Source organism: Aspergillus mulundensis (genome assembly GCF_003369625.1).
Source record: "Aspergillus mulundensis strain DSM 5745 chromosome Unknown scaffold_8, whole genome shotgun sequence".
Classification (NCBI taxonomy): domain Eukaryota; kingdom Fungi; phylum Ascomycota; class Eurotiomycetes; order Eurotiales; family Aspergillaceae; genus Aspergillus; species Aspergillus mulundensis.
This window is the reverse complement of record NW_020797896.1, coordinates 1,070,998-1,092,495: the sequence shown is the minus strand read 5'-3', so window position 1 is coordinate 1,092,495 and position 21,498 is coordinate 1,070,998. Positions and strand designations below refer to the sequence as shown.

The 21,498-nt window shown below is 51.6% G+C and overlaps 9 protein-coding genes across 9 annotated transcripts in view; 4 read left to right on the top strand and 5 right to left on the bottom strand.

The window, feature by feature from the left end:
- The window catches only part of DSM5745_07746 (uncharacterized protein), a gene marked incomplete at both ends in the record, with an annotated part of 3,274 nt that extends 260 nt beyond the window's left edge, over positions 1 to 3,014 (bottom strand). The window contains 6 exons of the mRNA XM_026749762.1: positions 34 to 867; positions 941 to 1,107; positions 1,355 to 1,694; positions 1,754 to 2,516; positions 2,572 to 2,617; positions 2,682 to 3,014. Coding sequence (XP_026601794.1) covers positions 34 to 867; positions 941 to 1,107; positions 1,355 to 1,694; positions 1,754 to 2,516; positions 2,572 to 2,617; positions 2,682 to 3,014 — 2,483 coding nt within the window. The remainder of the gene's footprint in view (positions 1 to 33; positions 868 to 940; positions 1,108 to 1,354; positions 1,695 to 1,753; positions 2,517 to 2,571; positions 2,618 to 2,681) is intronic.
- A 212-nt stretch (positions 3,015 to 3,226) lies between these two features.
- DSM5745_07745 (putative MFS transporter) lies at positions 3,227 to 4,804 on the bottom strand (the record flags this gene model as incomplete). Its single annotated transcript, XM_026749761.1, has 3 exons — positions 3,227 to 4,420; positions 4,479 to 4,579; positions 4,630 to 4,804. The coding sequence occupies 3 exons, from the start codon at positions 4,802 to 4,804 to the stop codon at positions 3,227 to 3,229; spliced, it is 1,470 nt and encodes a 489-aa protein (XP_026601793.1).
- Positions 4,805 to 5,967: 1,163 nt separating this feature from the next.
- Positions 5,968 to 7,338, top strand: DSM5745_07744 (uncharacterized protein; the record flags this gene model as incomplete). The annotated part of the gene is made up of 2 exons (XM_026749760.1): positions 5,968 to 6,184; positions 6,251 to 7,338. 2 exons carry the CDS (start codon positions 5,968 to 5,970, stop codon positions 7,336 to 7,338), a joined length of 1,305 nt encoding a protein of 434 aa, XP_026601792.1.
- Positions 7,339 to 7,890: 552 nt separating this feature from the next.
- On the top strand, positions 7,891 to 9,277 carry DSM5745_07743 (lactate 2-monooxygenase; the record flags this gene model as incomplete). Its single annotated transcript, XM_026749759.1, has 4 exons — positions 7,891 to 8,099; positions 8,156 to 8,177; positions 8,241 to 8,883; positions 8,940 to 9,277. The coding sequence occupies 4 exons, from the start codon at positions 7,891 to 7,893 to the stop codon at positions 9,275 to 9,277; spliced, it is 1,212 nt and encodes a 403-aa protein (XP_026601791.1).
- Positions 9,278 to 9,710: 433 nt separating this feature from the next.
- On the top strand, positions 9,711 to 13,224 carry DSM5745_07742 (lipase family protein; the record flags this gene model as incomplete). The annotated part of the gene is made up of 2 exons (XM_026749758.1): positions 9,711 to 10,064; positions 10,123 to 13,224. The coding sequence occupies 2 exons, from the start codon at positions 9,711 to 9,713 to the stop codon at positions 13,222 to 13,224; spliced, it is 3,456 nt and encodes a 1,151-aa protein (XP_026601790.1).
- Positions 13,225 to 13,411: 187 nt separating this feature from the next.
- On the bottom strand, positions 13,412 to 13,825 carry DSM5745_07741 (uncharacterized protein; the record flags this gene model as incomplete). Its single annotated transcript, XM_026749757.1, has 1 exon — positions 13,412 to 13,825. The coding sequence occupies one exon, from the start codon at positions 13,823 to 13,825 to the stop codon at positions 13,412 to 13,414; it is 414 nt and encodes a 137-aa protein (XP_026601789.1).
- A 76-nt stretch (positions 13,826 to 13,901) lies between these two features.
- Positions 13,902 to 14,243, bottom strand: DSM5745_07740 (uncharacterized protein; the record flags this gene model as incomplete). The annotated part of the gene is made up of 2 exons (XM_026749756.1): positions 13,902 to 14,069; positions 14,121 to 14,243. The coding sequence occupies 2 exons, from the start codon at positions 14,241 to 14,243 to the stop codon at positions 13,902 to 13,904; spliced, it is 291 nt and encodes a 96-aa protein (XP_026601788.1).
- Positions 14,244 to 14,551: 308 nt separating this feature from the next.
- Positions 14,552 to 18,449, top strand: DSM5745_07739 (DNA repair ATPase SMC5; the record flags this gene model as incomplete). Its single annotated transcript, XM_026749755.1, has 6 exons — positions 14,552 to 15,079; positions 15,143 to 16,054; positions 16,114 to 17,004; positions 17,058 to 17,130; positions 17,186 to 17,313; positions 17,361 to 18,449. The coding sequence occupies 6 exons, from the start codon at positions 14,552 to 14,554 to the stop codon at positions 18,447 to 18,449; spliced, it is 3,621 nt and encodes a 1,206-aa protein (XP_026601787.1).
- Positions 18,450 to 19,499: 1,050 nt separating this feature from the next.
- DSM5745_07738 (C2H2-type zinc finger protein) lies at positions 19,500 to 20,513 on the bottom strand (the record flags this gene model as incomplete). Its single annotated transcript, XM_026749754.1, has 1 exon — positions 19,500 to 20,513. One exon carries the CDS (start codon positions 20,511 to 20,513, stop codon positions 19,500 to 19,502), a length of 1,014 nt encoding a protein of 337 aa, XP_026601786.1.
- Between the last annotated feature and the right edge of the window lie 985 nt (positions 20,514 to 21,498).

The window sequence follows — 21,498 nt, the reverse complement described above, 5'->3', positions numbered from 1 at the left end:
AGGGTTGCGGTGGAGGATGAGGATGTGTTGGACGCTTCGATGCCTGTTGCTGTTGCGGAGCTGACGGTGCTGGTGGATTCCTGTGAGAACGAGGTATCTTCGTCGGCGATGCTGGCGAGGTTGTTGGCGGCGAAGGAGCGGGGGAGGGTTGTTGCGCGGGATGGCTTGTCCTTGCTTTGCAGGAAGGTCGTTGAGTGCGATGTCGTTAGTGCGCGCTTGTTCTTGGACATGAAGCGGTTCGCTTGTGTTGAGCCCACTGGGATCGCGACGTCCTCTGCTGGTCCTTGGCCGTGGTACATCTCGCAAAAGACCAAGTGTCCGTCGATTTCCTGCGGCGAGTAGAAGCATGCGCGGTCTGCGGCTTCCGTTGAGTCGAAGGTGACCTTGATCCAGTGGAAGCCACCGGCATAGCGCTTCGACTTGCGGTTCGCGTCCGCAGACAGGTTCGTACGGATAATCACATCGCCACCGCTGAGGAGCTGTGCGTGGCCAAAGCTGGACTTGGGGTCGTTCCTCGGGTAGTCTTCGCAGATCATGCCTCGCGAGATGCGCTCGTACTTGTCAATCACCTTCCACTCGCCATCCTTATTCCTGTATCCGTACAAGAAGCATTCCGTCGCAACCTTCTCCGTCTGTTTCCTGGCGGTCTCGAGGTTCGACGACGACGAGGACTTGGGGAGTGTGTTTCGTGATTTTTCTTGCTCTTGCTGCTGCGCGAAGAGCCGGCCGAATTCTGCGACGTTTTGGTTCTCCTTCTTTGCAGGTGTGCCGGTGCGAGTGCGGGATCTGGACTGCTCGTAGCGCGCGTTTCTTCGCTTGCCGAATGGTCCTGTTTCCTCTGGCGGTCGTCGTGGGTTGCGGGATTCGCTGTTATTGGGTTAGCATACTGATATTTACCGACATCGCTTTCGCGATTTTTTCGATTTAGGGGTATGCTCACTCTTTGTAAACATATCCCCAGGGCAAAGTGTTGCCCTTGTCATCTTTCGCGCGCTCCTCCAGAGGGACGGAGTGGTACTCCATCTTTGCGGCTGTTACAGCGATCGAATTTTGTTGGTTGTTGGGGTTAAAGTAATTGAAAGTGAGGATCCTGGCTTTATTGAGCTTCTAGCGAAAGCGTCAGGTCACTGACAATGTGGGTTGTTCAGATGGCAGATAAAAGCGAGCTGCTCGAAACTTTTGTTCTTGGTCGCAGTAAACATTGTTAGCCGGATTATGGTCACGTGAAATGGGCGGTATGCACATCATCTCTAAATTGTCTAACCATCCAGAAATATATATATCCGCACCCGCAGTACAAATACTATTGCTTCAAGAATGTTATCTCCCCAACATCCCCTTCGAGACCGCAAACCTCACCAAAATCGCCGACTTCCATGTTCCGGCGTGTCACATGCGTAGCGAATTCGCTCAAAGGACAAGAGAGTCCAGGGCCAGACTTGCAGTATGGCAGAGGCACTATCTTGTCGTTTATGTTGACGCGAACAAATGTGGCCTCCTCACCCCCAAGGCCACCGTTCATCGAAGAGCAGGTCATGCGTTCGAGGATGATGCGACCACCCATCGGCATTACCGATGAGGTGCGCCAGACACGGTCATTTGCCCTGTGTGTCGTAGGAAGATGAGGATCATATTTCGGATCCTTGAAGATATCGAGCGCTTCCAGGAAGGGGGCGATATCTCCATCATGGACACTATTACGGCCGCGTTAGCTACAATATGCCGCATGAAGGGACGCAAACGTAAAACTTACAAGCTGAAAAACAGAGGCCCAGCTTCTGGTCCCTCCTGTAGAAGACCAGCCGTAGCATTCAGCCAAAGCCAGCCCATTGCACCGGCATACTTGTTCCCCGGACCAGCGCGGTAATAGTGCACGAGGTCACGGGCATATTCGAAGTTCTCCCAGTCTTCGCGGGTGAAGACATCGCACCAGGGGCTTGAGCCTCGCACGAGGGTCTCGAAACCACACATCTCTTGCATGCTGAAGATCTCGATGTTTGTCAACTCGCCCAGGGCCAAGTTTCCCTGCTCGGATATTAGTCGTTGCGTTATAGCTGGGGCATACGCCTGCTGGAACTGAGCGAGCATGTTGATCCCTTTGTCGTGTCCTTCCTGGGTGTCCTCGAGGTATTTCAGACATGTATCACCGGGCGTGAGAGTATCCGCTCTTCGGTCGAATGTTTCCGGAATGATCTCCAGTTCGGCTTTCCCTCTCTTTTCCCAGTCCAAGCCAAGCAAGCCATACGCGAAATACTGCGCCGTTTCAATGACGCGCTGGCAGTCGCTCGCCCAGAACTTGATCTTGGAGTCATTAGGCAGAAGATGTTGGTACCGTGTTAACAGGCGTGTGCCAGTTGTAAAAGCACCCAGGGTGCCTGAGTAGGGACCAGTCCTGGTCAACTGATCGAAGTCTTTCTCCGGGTTACTGGTGAAGTAATCCCAGTCATTTAGAAAAGATAATGAGCCATTGAGTACTACATTTGCTTCCTGAATGCGTTTGAGAAGATCAAGATGACCTGGAAGAGCGATTAGATCCTAGAACATGCTGCGGTAGATCAAGGCGTAACCTACGGCTTCCAGCAGATTTTGTAGGGTATCTTTCTCCATGACGCGCCATCTATTTATTTGTTAGTTATGTAGACGTATAAGACCATGGACCAGCGGAGCACTACCATATGTACTTGTTCAACATGACAGCCAGCTGGCGGTTCAATACCCTGTACAGGACCTTCGGCCTTCTCAATCCAAGGCCCGTACCCGCCCAGGTGATAGTACAGATTCCAGCCATCACTTTCTGGGATAAATTGGGTTTCTCCATGAGGTACCTTCTGCAGAGGATCAAGCCAGGTGTTCCAGCTCGGAACATAAGGCGATGCGATATCGACGCCAACAAGCGATGCGGTGATGTAATTCCTGATTATAATGGAGGCATCTTCAAAAGATAGGCTTACGATACTGGCAATGACAATAATAGACGACCCAATCAATGGCCATGAAGAGAAAAGGCCGGGCATTTCTGCCACGCAAGCAACTGGTTTCCAAACCTCGGTAAGTGCAAAAAGAAGATTCAAAGAGGAGCGGAATCAAACAAGGATCTAGCCGCCAAGACAAATCGGTGGGTATACTTCAGCGTCCCAGCAAACTAAGCAATGCATATCAGATTTATCTCTAAAATTCTAGATTGATTCATATAGAGTATATGTGTTCAGATCGGGGCGTAAGTCTCTTATATAGCGTATCGAAACCGTGGGCTCATATCGCCCATCTCCTCAATCTCCTCGTCCGTCTTACCAGTAATCTTGTGGTCTTCAAAACCCTGGTCTCTGCGCTTATTCTTCCACCCGTAATAAGCCCACATGATGCCATATACAATGCCCGCAAAGGCTACTAGCCCTAGAGTCACAGCATTGCCGCGTACATATCGAGGGCCTTCCTCGGTCTTGTAAAGAAACGGTGACATGACTCCGCTGACATTGCCGAACGTCAGCTGCAGGCCGGTAGCGAAGGTGCGTTTTGCGTAGCGAGGGAGAGTGGTGGGCAGCCAAGCTAGTGGTAAACCTACGGCCACATACAACCCCATGGCGACAAGCAGGGCGCCAAAGTAATGCACTCCTGACGAAGAGTCCGAGATAAGTATACCGTATCCAACGACTGAAATCGCTGCGAAGATGCAGGTGAATACCCCACGTCTCTGTATGCGATCACTGAACCAGGCAATGATCAAGTATGCGATTGCGCCCAGTGCGTAGCAAGGGATTGTTAGGGCTTGTACTTCGGGTGTGGACCAATCGCCTAGTCCCCTGATAATGGTAGGCAGAAAGGTGCTGTATCCGTAAAGCATGGTATCGATGCCAAATTGTGCGATGCAAAAGGCGTAGATCCTCCAGTCCATTGCGCCTTCTTTGACATCTGCCCAGTGGAACTTTTGCGCGGACGCCGTGTGGCCGAAGTGCCGACTGCGGACCTTAACGACCAGTGCCCTTTCTTCCGCATTGAGATAATACGCAGTCTCAGGGTCGTCGGCGAGGAAGAACCAAGTGGCGACACCGATAAGGACGGTTGGAATGCCTTCGATAATCAGAATCCAACGCCAGCCCTTCAGCCCGCTAACTCCATCCATGAAGCCAATACCGTATGCGAGTAGACCTCCGCATGCGCCAGCCAGCGCTGCGCTACTGAAGAGATAGCCTGTCCGCAGCGCGATTTCATGTTTGCTGTAGAAAAGAGTCAGGTAGGTCATAAGGCCGGGGAAGAGACCGGCTTCGACGACGCCAAGAAGCAGGCGACAAGCGATGAGTCCGCCATAGTTCTGGGTTATGCCGGTAAGAGTTGCTATAATTCCCCAAATGACCGCTATGGATGCAATATAACGTGATGGTGTGAGCTTCTTAATGACCAGATTCGACGGTACCTCGAACAACTGTGGGTTCCGGATGGTTAGTTGCCGGTCGTCGCATCAGGGCTAGGTCACTACGCACACAGTAGGTAACAAATAAGATGGAGACCGCGATCTGATATTGATCACCGACCAAGCCTAAGTCCTCTTCCATGCCATATAATCGAGCGTTTCCAATATTGACTGCATACCCAGAGATTAGCGGCTATTCTGCAATTGACCGAGGAACATACCTCTATCTAGAAAGCTGAAGAGATAGAGAAGGACCACAAAAGGGAGAATGTACATATCCATCTTCCTGATGAGCTTCTTCTCGGCCTTCTCATCAAGGGCCGACACCTCGGAATTCGCGTCCATGTCCGGCACCCTTGTTTCTTTGTTTGCGGGGGTTTGTTGTTCAGGATCCATTGTGAGTTCCAAGATATGTAGTCCTAGATCGCGCTATGTCGTCCACCCCTGTTGCTAGCTTTATATCGTCGTTTTTCGCTGTATTTCCAGCACGAAATTAACCGTGGCGCGGCCGGTGTCGGAGGCGAGTCACAGAATTTACTCGGTCCCGGGTGCGTCCATGCTGCGCCTATAAAATCAAGGTCGTGTACGGGGCAGGATCGCGTCAGGCAATGGCCAAGGATAGGCTAGGGAAGAATCATATCTTCGGCATGAAAATGTCGAATGAAGGAGGAAAACAGGCTGACAAAAGTGGGAGAAATCAAAGCGCCAAGACTCCAGACCGGGAGCTTATCAAGGTTATCTGCGATAATCTGGCCCCGTAAAAGTGGGAGGCGAGCTTGGACCCTGGAGGAATCCGGGTCTGAGTTTGCGCTGCACCGTCAACCACTCTATTATCTATATCTTGACAACACGCTTTGCATGGCGACATGGCCAATCTAAAGCAAGAGCTCTGTTACTCATTATTTCTGTCTGACGTCAGGCTGGACCCAAGCTCAGCTGGAACATCAATGCTCAATTGAGTTAGGCCCACATGCTCTATGAGTTCACTAGGGGTCCATCGTGATGATCATCGCTGCGTCCTCATTCCTCGCGAGCCACGCTACTCGATTCGGATGCAACGCGAACAACCGATCCCTTCAAGATCTTTCTACCATCGTCATGCGAGTAAAGAATCATGATCAACGATGATACGACGGACGTGCAATCAGTTGATCTCATGGCTATACTTCGGCGACAAGGAATACTGGCTCGCCATGCTCAAGACGATAGCAATTGCTTTTCATGCGGAACTATAATGGACTGACTCGTACTGTGTAGCTATGAGCAGCGAAGCTGAAGCGTTTACACCATATCGATGACCCGTACCAGAATTAGAGATCGGGTGAAGCTCGGGCTGGTTGGACGTTGGTATAGACAGTGATTACAGGGTACTAACTACTTTCGGTAATAAACAGTTGGCCTGTCGATTTAACCTTAGCAGCTCACGAATACCAACAGCTCTGATATATTTACAGCCAGAATCCCTGATGTCTGCCGGTGTCTTGTTCGACAGCGTGGCTGGACAAAACTCTGATCAGCCCCTGGGCAGCACTTTCAACCCGAGATCATCGTCCTCCAACATGGCTTCAACCCATGGACAAACTTGTGGCCTCCTCCGTCTTCCCAATGAGCTCCTACTCTGGATATACGAATCGCTGGACTGCTACACTGATGTTTACGAACTGTCACACACTTGCCGTCGATTGAGAGATGTTTATATCAATACGGGAAGGAGAGGCCTTCTGGAGAAAGTTGTTCGGAATAATCAAGAATTCAGATATCCGTTTCCGCCCAAAGGTGAGCATTTACGCCATCAACGCACCCAGTCGAGGTAGAAGCCACAAGGACTAAACGCCCATCCAGACTTACATCGAGTGAGCCCCTCGGTTTACGCGTTCCACTCTCAGTTTATCAAGGTGGACTACGATTCACTTCCACCTGAGTTACGAAGCAAAGGCACGATCCGCGATACGCTTTACGGCAAACACCATCTACCAGCCGATGAATTTGGAAAGTCGCTGCACGAGTTCCTAGACCAATTCGAAGGCGTGAGAAACAAATGGGCGGATATGGCGTACAGCTATATTTCGAAGAGTAAATTCCGCTGGGAATTTATTGAGGTCGTCGAGTTGAGCGCACGCTACCAGAAGGCCCTACATAATGCTCTGAAGGAAAAGCCACACAGTTTGTTCGAAAGCACAACGCTCGTGGCTCTTGCTCTGCGTTGCCTCGTTCTGGCAATTGACCTCGGTCGATTCTTCGATCATAGCGGAGACCTTCCTAACAAAACTAGTCGTCATGTTCTGGTGCATGAAGGTGGCATCGTGAGACCTAGACCTGACCGAGAAACGGAGGGTGTGCTGCCCAAAATCGAGTTTTCTGATGACAGACAGGACTTCTTATCACAACCGTACCAGGAACCTGATGCTGACGGGAAGGACGACTTGTTATCGATGCTTACCTTTGTCGTTCAGATGATGCTGATGCAAATGGTTGAGAACCGCGCACATTCGTGGCTAGCCAACATCCTCACGCTTTGCATCATGTCCCGTCTGCCCAAAATCTTCGAAGGAGGGCGCTGGCGGCGTCGCCCGCCAGCCATGTGGCTGATGTGGCCCACGCTGGGAGATACCCTCGCCAAACTCTTCAAGGAACTCTGCAGGCATCACGAGAGGCTTATTGAAACCAGCCCACTGAGCCATGACTGGAACGAAGACCAGTACGATTATGAGTCGGAGGTGGAATATGGGATCTCTACCAAATATGCGCTTGAATTGTACCACCTTTGGTTGGAATATGGCGAGGGTAAGCCGCCCATGACTCCTCGAGTATATTACTCTATCAGATTGAGCACAACTAATAGGAGTATTGTCCTGCGCAGGATTTCCGTTCGAGGCTTCGGTGGGTCACAGATTTCCAACAGAGCACCCAAAACTGCAGGCACGAATTGACCACTTCATCAATTGCGAGATGCCTTTTTATTGCGCTGGTGACTTCTTCTCATTTGAAGATTGGCAGCCTTAGGGTGGGTTTACAGCCACTCAAAGACCTAGAGACTCTTGCTTTGATTTGTTGATAGTGTTGGCCATGATCTGCTAAGGAATTTACCAGAAATATTCTTTATCCAGTGAAGAGTGTCGTCCAAGATTCAGCAACATTGAGACATACTGGGGGTGCTCCGTACTCCGTAGATACTCCATACCGGTAGAAGTTCGTGGGATAACGATCGTCTACATACTCCGAAGTAAATCATAAAGCTGAGGGAAAAGAAGGGAGATCAAGCTAATTGGCTACCTCGGTATGAACATCGCCAATAACAAGCTTTCATTAGTGGAATTCCATCATCGTCCCCAGCAACGCGAATAAGATCCCCCGCACGTGTGAGCTAAAAGTGGAGATCTTTGGCTTATTGTTCAACTACCTCAACCCAGTCTTTATTTATAACCTTATTTACCCTCTGAAATAACCTTCAACTCTATTCTTCTCTATACGACGACAAAAAAATGCCGAAGAACTACGGAGAATACCAGACAGAGATATACGGCCAAGGCGCCCTGATGGGCCTTAAGCCGAACGTCACCACCGATCCGCGTTTACTGGAAGAGCAGGCCCGGAAGGCTTTAAGCGACATTGCCTATAACTATGTTGCTGGAGGCGCTGGAGAGAAGGCTACTATGGATAGTAACCGTCTGGCGTTTCGACAGTGGAAGCTGTAAGTGTTCCTCATACCGTTGGGCTCATAGATCATGGGCTGATGGTTGTACACAGAATCCCAAAAATGCTGAGGAAGGTTAGTATCGGCCCTTTCCAGTCTCGCTTTCTCGTTGATTCTCAAATGCCTCTGCTCTTTTAGATGGATACGCAAGACCTTAGCGTGAACCTCTTCGGGCAACATTACCCAACGCCCCTTATCATGGCACCCGTCGGTGTGCAAGGCCTATTCCACGCAGACAAGGAGACAGGTCTTGCAGAGGTATGCGCTGAGACAGAAGTCCCGTATACCCTCAGCACGGCGAGTACGAGCTCCATTGAAGAAGTTGCGAACGCCAGCGGAGACGGCAAGCGGTGGTTCCAGCTCTACTGGCCCGGTGACGACGAGATCACACTCTCCTTGCTGAAGCGGGCAAAAGAGAACGGATACTCTGTCCTCGTGGTTACACTAGACACCTGGTCTCTGTCCTGGCGACCGGCGGATCTCGACAACGCTTACATCCCGTTCATCCGCGGGGTCGGAAACCAAATCGGCTTCTCAGACCCGGTGTTCCGCGCAAAGTTCGAGAAGGAGAGCGGCGGGAAGGTTGAGGACGATATTGTCGGTGCGTCTAGGGCCTGGATCGGCAACGTTCTGTCCGCAGAACCTCACGTCTGGGACCAGGTTTCGTTCTTGCGTAAGAACTGGGATGGGCCGCTTGTGCTTAAGGGTATTCAGCATGTAGATGATGCTAAGCTTGCGCTTGAGGCTGGCTGTAATGGTATCGTGGTTTCCAATCACGGAGGTAAGTATCTCATATGTTTTTGCCACCTGGCTTGGCTGCATGCTAACTCGGCGTAGGTCGTCAAGTCGATGGGGCTATTGCCTCCTTGGAGGTGCTCCCGGAGATCGTTGATGCGGTCGGTGATAAGCTGACTGTGCTCTTTGATTCTGGGATCCGAACCGGCGTCGATATCATCAAGGCTCTATGTCTCGGAGCCAAGGGCATCTTGGTCGGGAGACCAGTGATCTATGGCTTGTCAGTCGACGGCAAGAATGGTGCCAAAGCCATCCTCAAGGGTCTTCAAGCCGACCTGTGGCAGAGCATGTCATTGGCTGGGATCTGTACCGTGGCAGAGTGCACCAGAGACAAAATCAGGAAAATTCAATATCCTGGCGATACGAAGGCCATGTTGTGATACAACTGCCCTATCATCTAGATATATATTTTTTGGGTCTAGCCGGACATCGAAGTGCAAGGACACGTGCTGATCTAGAGGAACATGAATAAATACCACCAATATCTCAACTAGTAAAGATCTAGTGATCTCAAATCTGTATAAAGTTGGACGCATGATTGTTATTGTTTGCGGAGTTTTGTTGGGGAAACACGGGGATCAATCACATGCCGCTCAACCTCCTTGAATGCCTGGAATGTGAATGGTTACTTGCCAGCTGAGTCTTCTGACGCAACAACAACGCATCTAGGCCTGAATCTTGGATTCTGGCCCTTCCATCATCATTCAAATGATAGCATTTATACGTCCTTACCCTATATCCCAGGGACCGCTTGTCCATGAACGCTGAGCGTGCGGTGGAAACAAATCTGTCTGATTACGTCAATGGCCCGCGATGCCTAGATTGCTAGGCTGGGGACCAAGCTCTAAACAAGACGATATCGAAGCGAACGGATCGGAAATCCGTGGACGCACAAGTCATGTACCTGCGTCTTCAGGCTCATCCCTGCTTCCGGGACCAGTTGCATCTTTGGTGTCGTTCTTCACCCAGTCTACTTCTCTGTCGCTGAGGGTGGGAAGTTTTGTCGGCGGAGTCGCTCTAGACGGGGCAAGGGTCACAACACTGACCGGGTTAGAGCTGAGTCGAACCGTCATTGAGGGAATCCTTACAAGGGCCGGGCGAGATGTTGCTGTTCGAAGCAGCGGGAGTCATGGCAAGGCGGAAGCCGAGTCCATGCTCGAGAAAAGTGTACGCCGTTATAGGACCTCCGTATCATTTGCGCGCCGTGTGCTAACCTGATCATTAGCTGGCTGCCTTGCACACGACGATAACTTCCGCGTCATTCTTTGCCGCTGCATCCTTCCACTTCTCCTCCACGACCCTCTCATCCGCCTCGAATATGTCCCAAGCACTCTTATCGACACTCGATGCTATCCTTGGGTCCACGGAGTCGTCAAGAGCTATTGCGGCTATTATAACCCTGATCCGAAAGGAGTTCAGAGACCAAAGCATTGAAATGGGCTCAGAAAAAGTTGGCGTGGGCGATCTCCTGGTCGGCACTGTCGGGTTCGTCATGCTCCAGCGATGGGGAAGGAAGAACACGGAGAGACAAAGTCGTCTCAGCGGTGGGCTAGAGTCCGTATGGGACGTCGTGATACTCGACAGCGGTATACGAGCGGATGTTCTTGATATGCACCAGATACAGCCCGTGAACCGGCCTGAAATTAGGCGGAACGGGTCGAGACGATCTTCTTTCATATCTCCTGGAACCGCAGAGGAGGAATTCGACGTGGTGGAACGTCCAGAAGGTGCAATTGACGATTCAGAACCGCCTTCTATCATCCTTCCAGATGTTCAACATCATATGTCCGACGAAGACATTCGACTTTACATAATGAAGCAGCTTCCGCGGGGCTGCCGCGCGTCGATCAAGACAGACTCTGTCACCGCGCAGACAATTACTGTGAACGTTTACGACGATTATGATGGAGATATTGCCGCACCGCCTAGCACCATGGTTGTCGAAGAAAGATTCCATCATGACGCCCATGATGGCGGCAGGGAATCAACCGGTCCGCAGATCCCTAAGCACACTGTCGTCTTCCGAACTGCCTTCAATAGGTCGCAGAGTGCCGATGTAAGGCCACCGTCGAGGCATCTTGTTGGTACACGCGAAACGAATCACGGGCATGATGACGGTGACGGTCACATATTATCAGATGACTCTGCGGTCGACGTTGGTCCAGGGAGCACAGATGCCAGCCGAGATAGGGAGCACAAACGTCAGAAGCTAGATTTCGACCAATTAATGCAGGTATCCCCTGTCATACACGATCCGGGTACCCATACTTCACCCGGGGAACCGCCACAACCAGCTAGACGAGTTTCGGGAACTTTTGGCAGAGGCTCCCTCACGAAGTTTGCTCAAAGGGTCAAGACTGGCGCAAGCGAGAAAAACGATCTGTTGAGAAGGCCATCATTACGATTGCCTTTCCAGCAGTCCAACTCTCAAATGACGCCCGCCGGCTCGAAACAAAACAATAAGTCCAAAGCGGCTGCGACAGAGAAAAAGCCTTCCGTGCAGGCGCAACCAGATAAGCCAACCCGACAGTCAAAGACAGGAAAGCCGGGCGTTCCTTCTAAGAACGAAACTTCGCTCCTCACCGCGAATAGAGGAGTCCCGAGAACCGTACCGCAAACTCATCGAGCACCCCATAGCCCAAGCACAAGTAGGCATGACAGCCGTATGACGGGTCCCAGAGGAGACTATTATAGGGTGCACGAAAAGAGCCAAGAATCTTATATGATGCAAACTGACACTTATTCTCCAACGCAAGAACTGCGGCCATCTTCGCCCGCAGCGACAAGAGCTCCTATTCGCAGCAGTAGCTCGTTGTCTCTTACACGGTCCGAGTCAGAAACAACCGTCAATCTTCTTCCTGATAAACGCCCAAACTCTGGTCATCGAAGGTCTAAATCTTACACGGCTAGTATATACTCCCTGGCAACGGCCGGATCAGATACATCTCTTGTACTAGCCCATCGGACGCGAAAAAGTGCGTACGACGATGCTTCCACCATCCAAGCGCTTAACAGGGACGGCCATGTTCCGGGGATCTTCCCCAAAAGGCATTTCGTTCGCAATATCAGACGTTTCTGTCGATTTGCGTCCGCAACCTACGGAGCTAGCGCTCTCCAGGTAATGGGCTTACCGCGGGAGCCGAAAGACCCAATTCGCGATAACATTCACAGTCAAGAGCACAACGACTTTTCCCACCACACAGGACTGCCTGCGTCTACCATCCTTCTTTCATCATACGTCGATCCTGCTGGCGGATCCAACGCTGCTGGTGAGACTGAAAGCGGTTTTCCCCTCGTCCATTACCTGTTCCTAGACCACGAGTCAAAGGCCGTTGTTTTGGCACTTAGAGGAACATGGGGCTTCGAAGACGTCCTGACGGATATGACTTGCGAATACGATGATTTGGAATGGCAAGGGAAAAGCTGGAAAGTCCACAAGGGGATGCATGCCTCTGCGAAACACCTCTTGATGGGTGGTGGGCGCAGAGTGATGATCACGATTCGAGCCGCATTAGAGGAGTTCCCTGATTATGGGGTTGTATTGTGTGGACATTCATTAGGCGGAGGTGTGGCCGCACTTCTCGCTACGATGATATCCGAACCTACCAGTGAGCCATCTCTGGTGTCGTTCACAACCACCTCCAAATCGGACGGCAAACTTCTTCTCAAGAGTGCTAAAGAAACCGGTGATCCCCACGCCGCTTGCTACCTTCCTCCTGGACGCCCTATCCATGTCTATGCATATGGACCACCGGCGGCAATGTCACCATTCCTCCGCCGTGCAACCCGTGGGCTGATTACCACGATAGTGAACGGTCAGGACGTGGTACCTTGCCTTTCTCTCGGCATTCTGCACGATATGCATACGACATCGTTGGCGTTCAAGGGTGACATTTCCGAGGCCAAATCCAATGTCCGCCAACGAGTCTGGGAAAACCTGCGTCAGAGTATAGTAAACAAGTTTTATGTTCACGACACGCCAATGCTCCTTAACGCCGGCGATGGCCTGGGGGAGGATGCATGGGCATGGAGAACCCTCAAATCTCTTAGAGAAGCCATGTGTGCGCCCAAATTAGTACCTCCTGGGGAGGTCTTCGTGGTTGAAACAATGCGAGTGTTGCAGCGGAGTGCGTTTACCTCCGATATGGGCGAAGATGGCTCCCCACGGCTGGGTCGACCAGCAACCAGAGTGCAACTGAAGTTCATTCGAGACGTTGAATCTCGATTTGGAGAGTTGCGATTCGGCTCTGGAATGTTCAGTGACCATAACCCAGCAAGATACGAAGCTAGTCTCGTGGCTCTCACACGCGGCATATTGGATGATTGATGTGCCATGACCGATGTTTCTCCCATCTCAGATTGCATCTATACTTCTCTCGAAGACGGCATTCTCTCAGGACTATAAACAATCTCTGGATATTTATTCTCTTTTGTTAGTTATTGGGATGAAGACTGAGCAGATCTCTATATGCCCGTTTGGATCTTCGAATTATGTACTCCAAAATAAGAGTAGACTAGAATACAATATTCCGGATTTTCAACGTTGATCGTTGTAGCAACATTGCTGGGGGCGGTCTTTCGGCGAATATTATGCCGCTGATGGTGCGAGTCCAGCTCGCAACAGTTGGCCTTCCACTGATTGGGCCATCCTTGTCGGGCGAACGAGCATGCAGGTACTGTAATCCCCTTATTCTGCCCTCAAAGAGTCCCTCATGGTTGTCGTGCCCAACAGGTTTTCGCATTGTGTCGGCAAGTACCTCGTAGGCTAAAACGCTACCGATCTTGTCGAGCTCGGCTGCTCCGAAGATACGACGTCCATTCTTTGGCAGATGCTTGGGCGCAAGTAGCGACCGGCGCAAGTAGCGACCGGCCGAGCTGGGCCATAACTTCAATTTCCGAAGGGTCGGTGCCCCCTGAGAACAGGGCATTGGCGTGGAAATAGTGCAATGGTCCAACCATTCATTGCTCAATTCGATTATAGAAGTACCGAACGTCCATTGCCCCTCATACCCGCTTATTATCGATACCCTTTTGTTTCCGCGCTTCGATCTTGGCGTCTAAGTCTTGCATCTGCTTCTCAACAAGCTCTTTCTTTCCCATGAGAATTTGTCGCGTGTTCTGAAGTGACGCGATTCGCTCGTCTAGAGTAACTTCGCGGGCTTTTTGCGTATGCTATATCAATGATTAGATCATCGACGAGAAGCATTGTTGTAAATCACTCACTTGAGAAACCTCTTGTTGCGTCTTCAGTCCTGCACCGTAGAGCGTCCCGGCAATAGTGATCGCAGTGACAGCTCCGGTCAGAACCAGCTTCTTGAATTTCTGCGGCGAATTGAGGATAGACATATTCCTTCCCTGCTGTTGACCTGATTCCCTGTCGCAAAGCGGCTCCGAGCCTCCGCCAAGTCAAACGAAAATCATCGCGACCGCTCGGTTCTGCCGCAGCTTACCGCCTACTAACCCCGGGATTAGATTGATTCTTAGCGCGTCGCGTCCACGAGATCCATCCCGCAATCAGCAATCCGGCAACAAAGAAAAGTGACACAAAGAAAGTCGCCCTCAATGGCGAGGTGATCCGACAATACCCAACCTTGTCTGTACCCCATGCTCGGTGACTTTCGTCAAGGCAGTCACATCTGTCAGAAATACCAAATATGCCTTCACTGAGCAGCAGCATCCCTCAACGCCGCCGACGGTCTGACGCGGAGGACGACGATATCCATTCTGCGTCTGCGTCAACGTCTTCCCCCGCCCCCACCCCTGCGAGCAACAGCAAACGACCCAGGATAGAGTCAGACCGTGAATCTTCCGAAGAAACGCCCCAATCAGAGTCCGAACGCGAAAACGAGGAACAAGAGGACGGTAGTGAGGATGGATCCGAGCCCGCGTCGTCTAGCCAGGAGAGTGAGAGAACAGGGTCAGATCAGAGTCAGGGGCCGAGCCAGAGCCAGGGTCCTTCAAGACCGTTGGCGATCGGGCAGAATGGCGTGCGGACGCAAGGAACGTCGCAGGAGGGGTACAAGCCCGGAGCTATTGTGCGGATCAAAGTCAAGGACTTCGTGACCTATACGGCGGCCGAATTCTTCCCTGGTCCAAAGCTGAATATGGTTATTGGGCCGAATGGAACGGGCAAAAGTACGCTTGTTTGTGCCATCTGTCTTGGGCTAGGATGGGGGCCGACGGTACGTACAAGTTGATCTATCTACGTGTTCCCTAGAACTAAAGATTTTTGTTCATTACTATAGCATCTAGGACGCGCGAAAGAAATCGGCGAGTTCGTCAAGCATGGATGCAGAGAGGCAACAATCGAGATCGAGCTTGCTCGTGGCCCCAATCACCGCGTGAACCCCGTCGTGACGCGTACCATCAAGCGAGAAGGCAACAAGACTTCTTACACGTTGAACGGGAAGCCAGTTACAGGGAAGGAGGTGCTCAGGCTTGCCCAGTCGTTCGCTATTCAAGTCGACAACCTATGCCAATTCCTTCCACAGGACAAAGTCAGTGAATTCGCTGCTCTTACACCGATAGAGCTCCTCAACTCGACTCAAAGAGCGGCTGGCGGAGCAAAGATGGTAGAGTTGCACGGGAATCTGAAGAGTTTACGGGCAGAGCAGAAGAAACTCGAATCGACCAACCAACACGACAAGGAACAGCTTGTGAATCTTGAAAACCGACAAGAAATGCAACGCGCTGACGTCGAGCGGGTGCGCCAAAGAGCACAGATCGTGCGAAGAATTGAACTACTGGAACAGATTCGTCCATTGGTCGTGTACCAAGGTTTGGTCAAGGAGTTGAAGGCTTTGCGGGATGAACGAGATGCTTCTCAACGCGAACTTGAAGTTCTTGAGGCCCAACTGAAGCCTGTGATGAGATCCAGTGAGCAGAAGAAGGAGTATTGTATGCGACTAGATGCCGTGGTCAAGCACAAACAGCGTGCTATTGAGAGGGTAGACAGAGCGGCGATGGAAATCAACAGGAAAATCGAGCAATCCGAAGAAAGCATGAAGCAACTGGATGCCGAGTTCGAGGGCGAGAAAAAGAGTGCTTTGAGATCTAGGACGGAAGGGGCCAAGATTATTCAGAACATCAAATCTCTCAAGCGGCAGTTGGCCGATGAACCTGTGGAGTTTGACGCAGATTGGTACAATGAACAGATTGTAAGTGCGACGGAGTTGGCTAACATTGATGTGAGCATTCTGCTAATTTCAATTCACAGAGAGAGAGACGACATGAGATGCGAGAAATTGAAACTAAGGCGAATGAGATTTCTGAACGTCGACGACCGCTTCATGAGCAACTCCACGAAACAAGCAATCGACTGAAGCAGAGCGAGCAGCAACTGAAGAACCTAGATTCCCGCGCCGGGCAACAAGAGAGGAAATTGCAAAACGTCTCCTCCGATTCCCACAGGGCTTATCAGTGGCTCTTAGAAAATCAAGACAAGTTCGAGAAGGAAGTATTTGGGCCCCCGATTGTCACCTGCTCTATCAAAGACCCCAAATATGCCGACCACGTTGAGTCATTATTGCAAAAGTCGGACTTTACGTTCTTTACGGCCCAGAGTCGAGCAGATTTCAGGACGTTACAAAGACACCTTAATAAGGAAATGGGTCTCCATGATATCAGTATTCGGACTTCTACTATTCCACTAGCCAATCTCCGCTCTCCAATGCAGGACCATGAGCTCAGGGATTTGGGCTTTCAAGGCTGGGCCAAGGATTTCATTGATGGTCCAGAACCTGTGGTTGCATCGCTGGTTAGCGAAAAGTTGCTGCATCAAACGCCGGTTAGCCTAAGGGATATTTCCGATGAAACTTATGCGACTCTGGAGCGCGGCTCGGTCTCTTCTTGGGTTGCTGGTAAACAGTCTTACCAAATCACTCGACGGCGAGAGTATGGCCCCGGGGCTACGTCTACACGCGTGAGACAAGTACGGCCAGCCAGGATATGGACATCCCAACCTGTTGATGCATCGGCAAAGGCCGAGCTGCAACGAGGGATTCAAGAGCTCAAAAGCGACATGCATGAGATTCAGGAAAGGATTGAGTCGGATAAGGCACGCATGTCTCAGCTGAAAAGTCAGATCGAAACTGCCCGGGAGGACAGGGTCAGTGGACCATATTTATACTACTCAGCCAGATTTGCTAACATGACGAATAGGACAAACTCGAACATGAAAAGAACACTAAACAAACCGCCTACACTCTATACAGAGCCCTCCCAGAAAGAATCCGTAAGTCATATCCTCCAACCCGATCTATGAACCGATCGCTGACCATGCATGATAGGCCAGCAGGAAACCAGGAAAGAGGCTCACGACGCTTCTTTTGCCAAGATCAAGACCAATTTGATCAAAATCCGCAATCAGCAGGATAAGTTGTCAGTTGAGAAGGCTGTTGCTGTTTCTAAATACGCGGTATGAGACCTGGCGTCCGAATGTGAACCGACGCTAACTTCAGATAGGATGCTGTTGAGAAACTCCGTGAAGCACACGAGGAAATGATTAAATTGTCGCTATGGAAGATCGAGGGAGTCTCGGACTGGGAAGCTCTGAAACTCCGCAATCGTGAATACGAGGACAGGCTCAACGCAAAGAGGGACGAGCTAAAGCAATTACAAGAACAAGTCCGAGAAAAGTCAGCAGAATCCAGGAGAATGGAGAGAGAGACAAGGCAACTTTCAAACAAGGCGAGAGAGGATCCCGACTTGCAAGCGATAGCAAGGGATGCGGTAGCCAACACTCTAAGTCCGGAAGGACTGGACGCGGAAATCGACTCAGAACAGGCCCGCCTCGAACTCACGCAGGGAGGGCCGAGCAATGTGGTTGAAGAGTTCGAAGAGCGTGAAAGGCAAATCAACAAACTTCGCAGGAAACTCGCCGACTTCGAAACAAAGCTCAAGGACTTCAACGACGCCATCGCCGAAGTCAGAGGCAAGTGGGAGCCCGAACTAGACGCCATCATCCAGAACGTCAGCGACGCATTCTCCGACTCGTTTGCCCGCATCGGCTGCGCCGGTTCAGTACAGCTAGACAAGGCAGGCGAGCCCGGGCCTGACGGGCAACAAACCGACACCGACTTCGACCAGTGGTCCATCCAAATCTGGGTCAAGTTCCGCGAGCACGAAAACCTGTCTCTCCTCGACTCCCATCGCCAATCTGGCGGCGAGCGAGCCGTCAGCACAATCTTCTACCTCATGGCCCTCCAGTCCCTCTCCGCCTCGCCGTTCCGCGTCGTCGACGAAATCAATCAAGGTATGGACCCGCGCAACGAACGCATGGTCCACGGGCGCCTCGTCGAAATCGCCTGCGCTCCAAGCAGCGAGGGCGGCGGCGGCGGCGGCCAGTACTTCCTGATCACACCGAAGCTGCTAAGCGGCCTCGTCTACAAGCCCGGCATGAGGGTTCTGTGTATCGTCTCCGGCGAAAATATGCCCGAAAACCCCAACCTCATCGACTTCGGCACGGCCGTGCGAAACAGACGCGCTTTCATTGCGCGGTCTAGAGGCAGGGGATCCATAGCTGGCACTGGCCCTCGGTCTGTGGCTACTTAGACTTTTTCTTGATTCTTCTTCTTATTACTTACTATCCGTATATCCCTTCGGTTTGGTCTGGTGTTTTCCTCGGGACGTGAGGGTAGAGTCCGCATGGGAGGGAGCGTTGCTTCACGTTGCTCTCTGTATTTACGTTCAGTTCTTGTCTATAGTTGGCCGTGATACCTGAACTTTTTGGGGCGTTATGAGAGATGATCTTATGGAATGCATTTCGGTTTGAGCAAACATGGAGAACCTTTCGTGTATCCAAGGGTTGTTGTAGTCTGCATTCGGGCTCATGAAGGAGTCAAGGAGTCAAAGAGGTTAGCGTCCTGGGTAGCAAGAGTTAATAAGACTGCACTACTAGGACTAGGCTACCTCGGTTACTAAACGTCTAGAGCACAGCCAGTATGGTATGATCCATGTTAATCGGCTAAGCCTTGAACAAGAGCTACAAGAAACTATGAATTGAGTGATATTCGTCTTTTTATTTCTTTTGTCTTAATCTGAGTCTTCTTCTGTCTTGTATTGTATTGTAGGTTTGTCTGAGGATAAGGTGAGAGAGATAAGGAAAAGGGTTCATTCATATCACATCATCACTCGGAACAAAGGAAATGACACAAGAAAAAAAAAAACATAAATAATAATATGAGATACCTTCCGAAGGGTATCTTCCTGAAAGTAATAATAATAAGAGCCCAGAGACGCCATTGCTCCGCTCGCTCTGTATCCGTATCCGGCTCCGGTATGCGACCTGGCCTGGCCTGGCCTGTCTGAGAAATGTGGGTGGGAGATAGATATACATGGGTAGAAGAGAAGGGGTAGGTAGGAGGCCAGGTATGTTTGGTATTGAAGTCCAGATTTGATGATTCGATTCCTTGATCCCCGTGACACCGGTGCAATGAACATGAACAGAACATGAGAGGGTATCATGCGAAATAGATGAAGAAGCACAAGCACAAGCACACAAGCAGGCAAGCAGGCGATTAGTGTATGTTCTTTTTTGGGTATTAGGCGAGTGAAATAACTCGCTCTTTGGTGTTTGAGAAGGTGAGGTGCCGCGTTGGCTGTTTAGACCATCGCAACAGCCCGGCCGGAGTGGCAGCCCCGCTCATGACGCTTCATGTTGCTCCGAACACTAAAGGCCTTGCCGCATCCGGCGTGTGTGCAGCGGAACGGCTTCTCGCCTGTGTGGCTGTGGCTGTGGATGCGCAGACTCGACGGCCGCGAGAAAGCCTTGTGGCATGTGCGGCAGATGTATCGGTCGTGGTTCTGCTGGTAGGGCGTGTTCGAGGATGGAGGGAAGTAGTGGTGGTGCTGCCAGGCCGGTGTCACGGGCGAGATCATGGGCTGTTGGTGTGAAGGCGGAGGAGGGGGAGGAGCTTGGTATGTGCCTGCAGATGCTGGGCGCTGGTGCTGATGCTGGTGCTGGTGCTGGTAGTACATTGCTGCGGAAGGCGAGGGCTCGACGGGTGAAGAGTAAGACGGCGCCACGCTGGGTGCTGGAGAAGCGTAGGGTCCGTGGCCGTGGTGCTGGTGGTGCGCGGATCCTTGGCTGGAGATGGAGGAGCGGTCGGTTGGGCTGGGAAGGCCCGGTAGAGAGACTGGGAGCGCCGGAGGTTGCGGGTACTCGGTCTTTATCATGGAGATGGAGGAGATGGAGCTGGAGGGGGAGTGGCCGGCACTGTGAAAGCCGGAGCCGGGGCGCAATGGAGGAGTGGGTGGGAGGCGAATGGGGGCTGCGGCAGCGGGGTTCTTGTCGAAAGCCTCGCGGTACACTGGCGAGCTTAGCCGTTGGCGCTCTACTGGTATGTTAGATTGCGCAAGATCGGATAAGCTGGAGGAAGGCTTACTAGTTGCTTGTGTTGAGGCGCCGTCGGCGCTGTCGAGGAGCGCGGATATTGAAGGTAGTGAGCATTTGGAAGATCGATCCTCAACTGGAGGCGATAGCGGCGCTTGTGTTCGTGTGAATGAGGTGTTGGCCGAGTAGAAGGTGCCGGGCTCAAAGGCCGGAGGGCTGTATCTTGACCGAACAGTCATAGCAGGCTCGGGGCCCGGTTGGGAGATGAGGTTGGCGAGATCCATGGTGGTGTATGATGTATGTTGATGTGAAGTAAGTCGAAGCGCCGAACCAGGTAAGAGGTGGTGTGGTGAGGGTGTAAGAAGTTTGTCTGGAAGCTCTCGACGGGAGGTGGACGGGATGGAGGGATTAAAGTAGGGGAAAACGTGGCGAGCAGGTAAGCATATAAGATGGAGACGACGCTATCCCAAAGGCATCCAGATTGTATGTATGGAGTGGGGAGATGGAACAGGGGGGGGAGACAACGAGGTTTATAGTGCCAGGGCCGGTAGAGATGATGGAGGAGGTGGGGAGCAAATGAAAGAATCCAGAATAAATAAAAGAAAATGGCCAGAATAATCATTTTGGCCGAGGATCTCCAAGGCTGATTCGCCGTCCGCCGTCGTGGAAATGACTCGGGAGGTGGGCTTGCTTGCTTGGGCCTGGCGTGGAGCGCAGCCGAGCCGAGCTGTCTGTCTTACAAGTGACAGTACCGTATGTAATAATGTACTTTGTAGTAATAATGTCTGAGACTCCCGCCAAAGCTTAATTGATTGCGCTGCGCATCGCGTATTGTGCGTATTGCGTACCGGCTGGTAATCTTACTTCGACCCTTCAGCCAGGAACACCGTCTGCTCCGTGTCTCACAGAAGAATTCTCTTTGTGTTGAATGTCTCGCAGCGTCAGCTCAGCATCAGCCATCGGCAGTTCATCAGCTCCTTCGCTTGGACGGCTATGAGCAGCAGAGCCAGAAAACGCTTCGACTCGGCACAATCTCCTAGTGCAGATCCATCGATCTTCGCTACTGCTCCAACGCGCACCAAGCCGTGGCGAAGGCGCCCACCTTGGCCGGTGCTATTATTATTATTAATATGGGCCTCGACGATCGCTGGTGGTCTTACCTGTCACAACGATCCCATCATGCCCCGTTAACGGCTGATCGTTGCCGCACGATCACGTCGTTGCGAGAACCGGATCTTGTTTCACCAGCCTGTCGATCGTTCGTCTGTT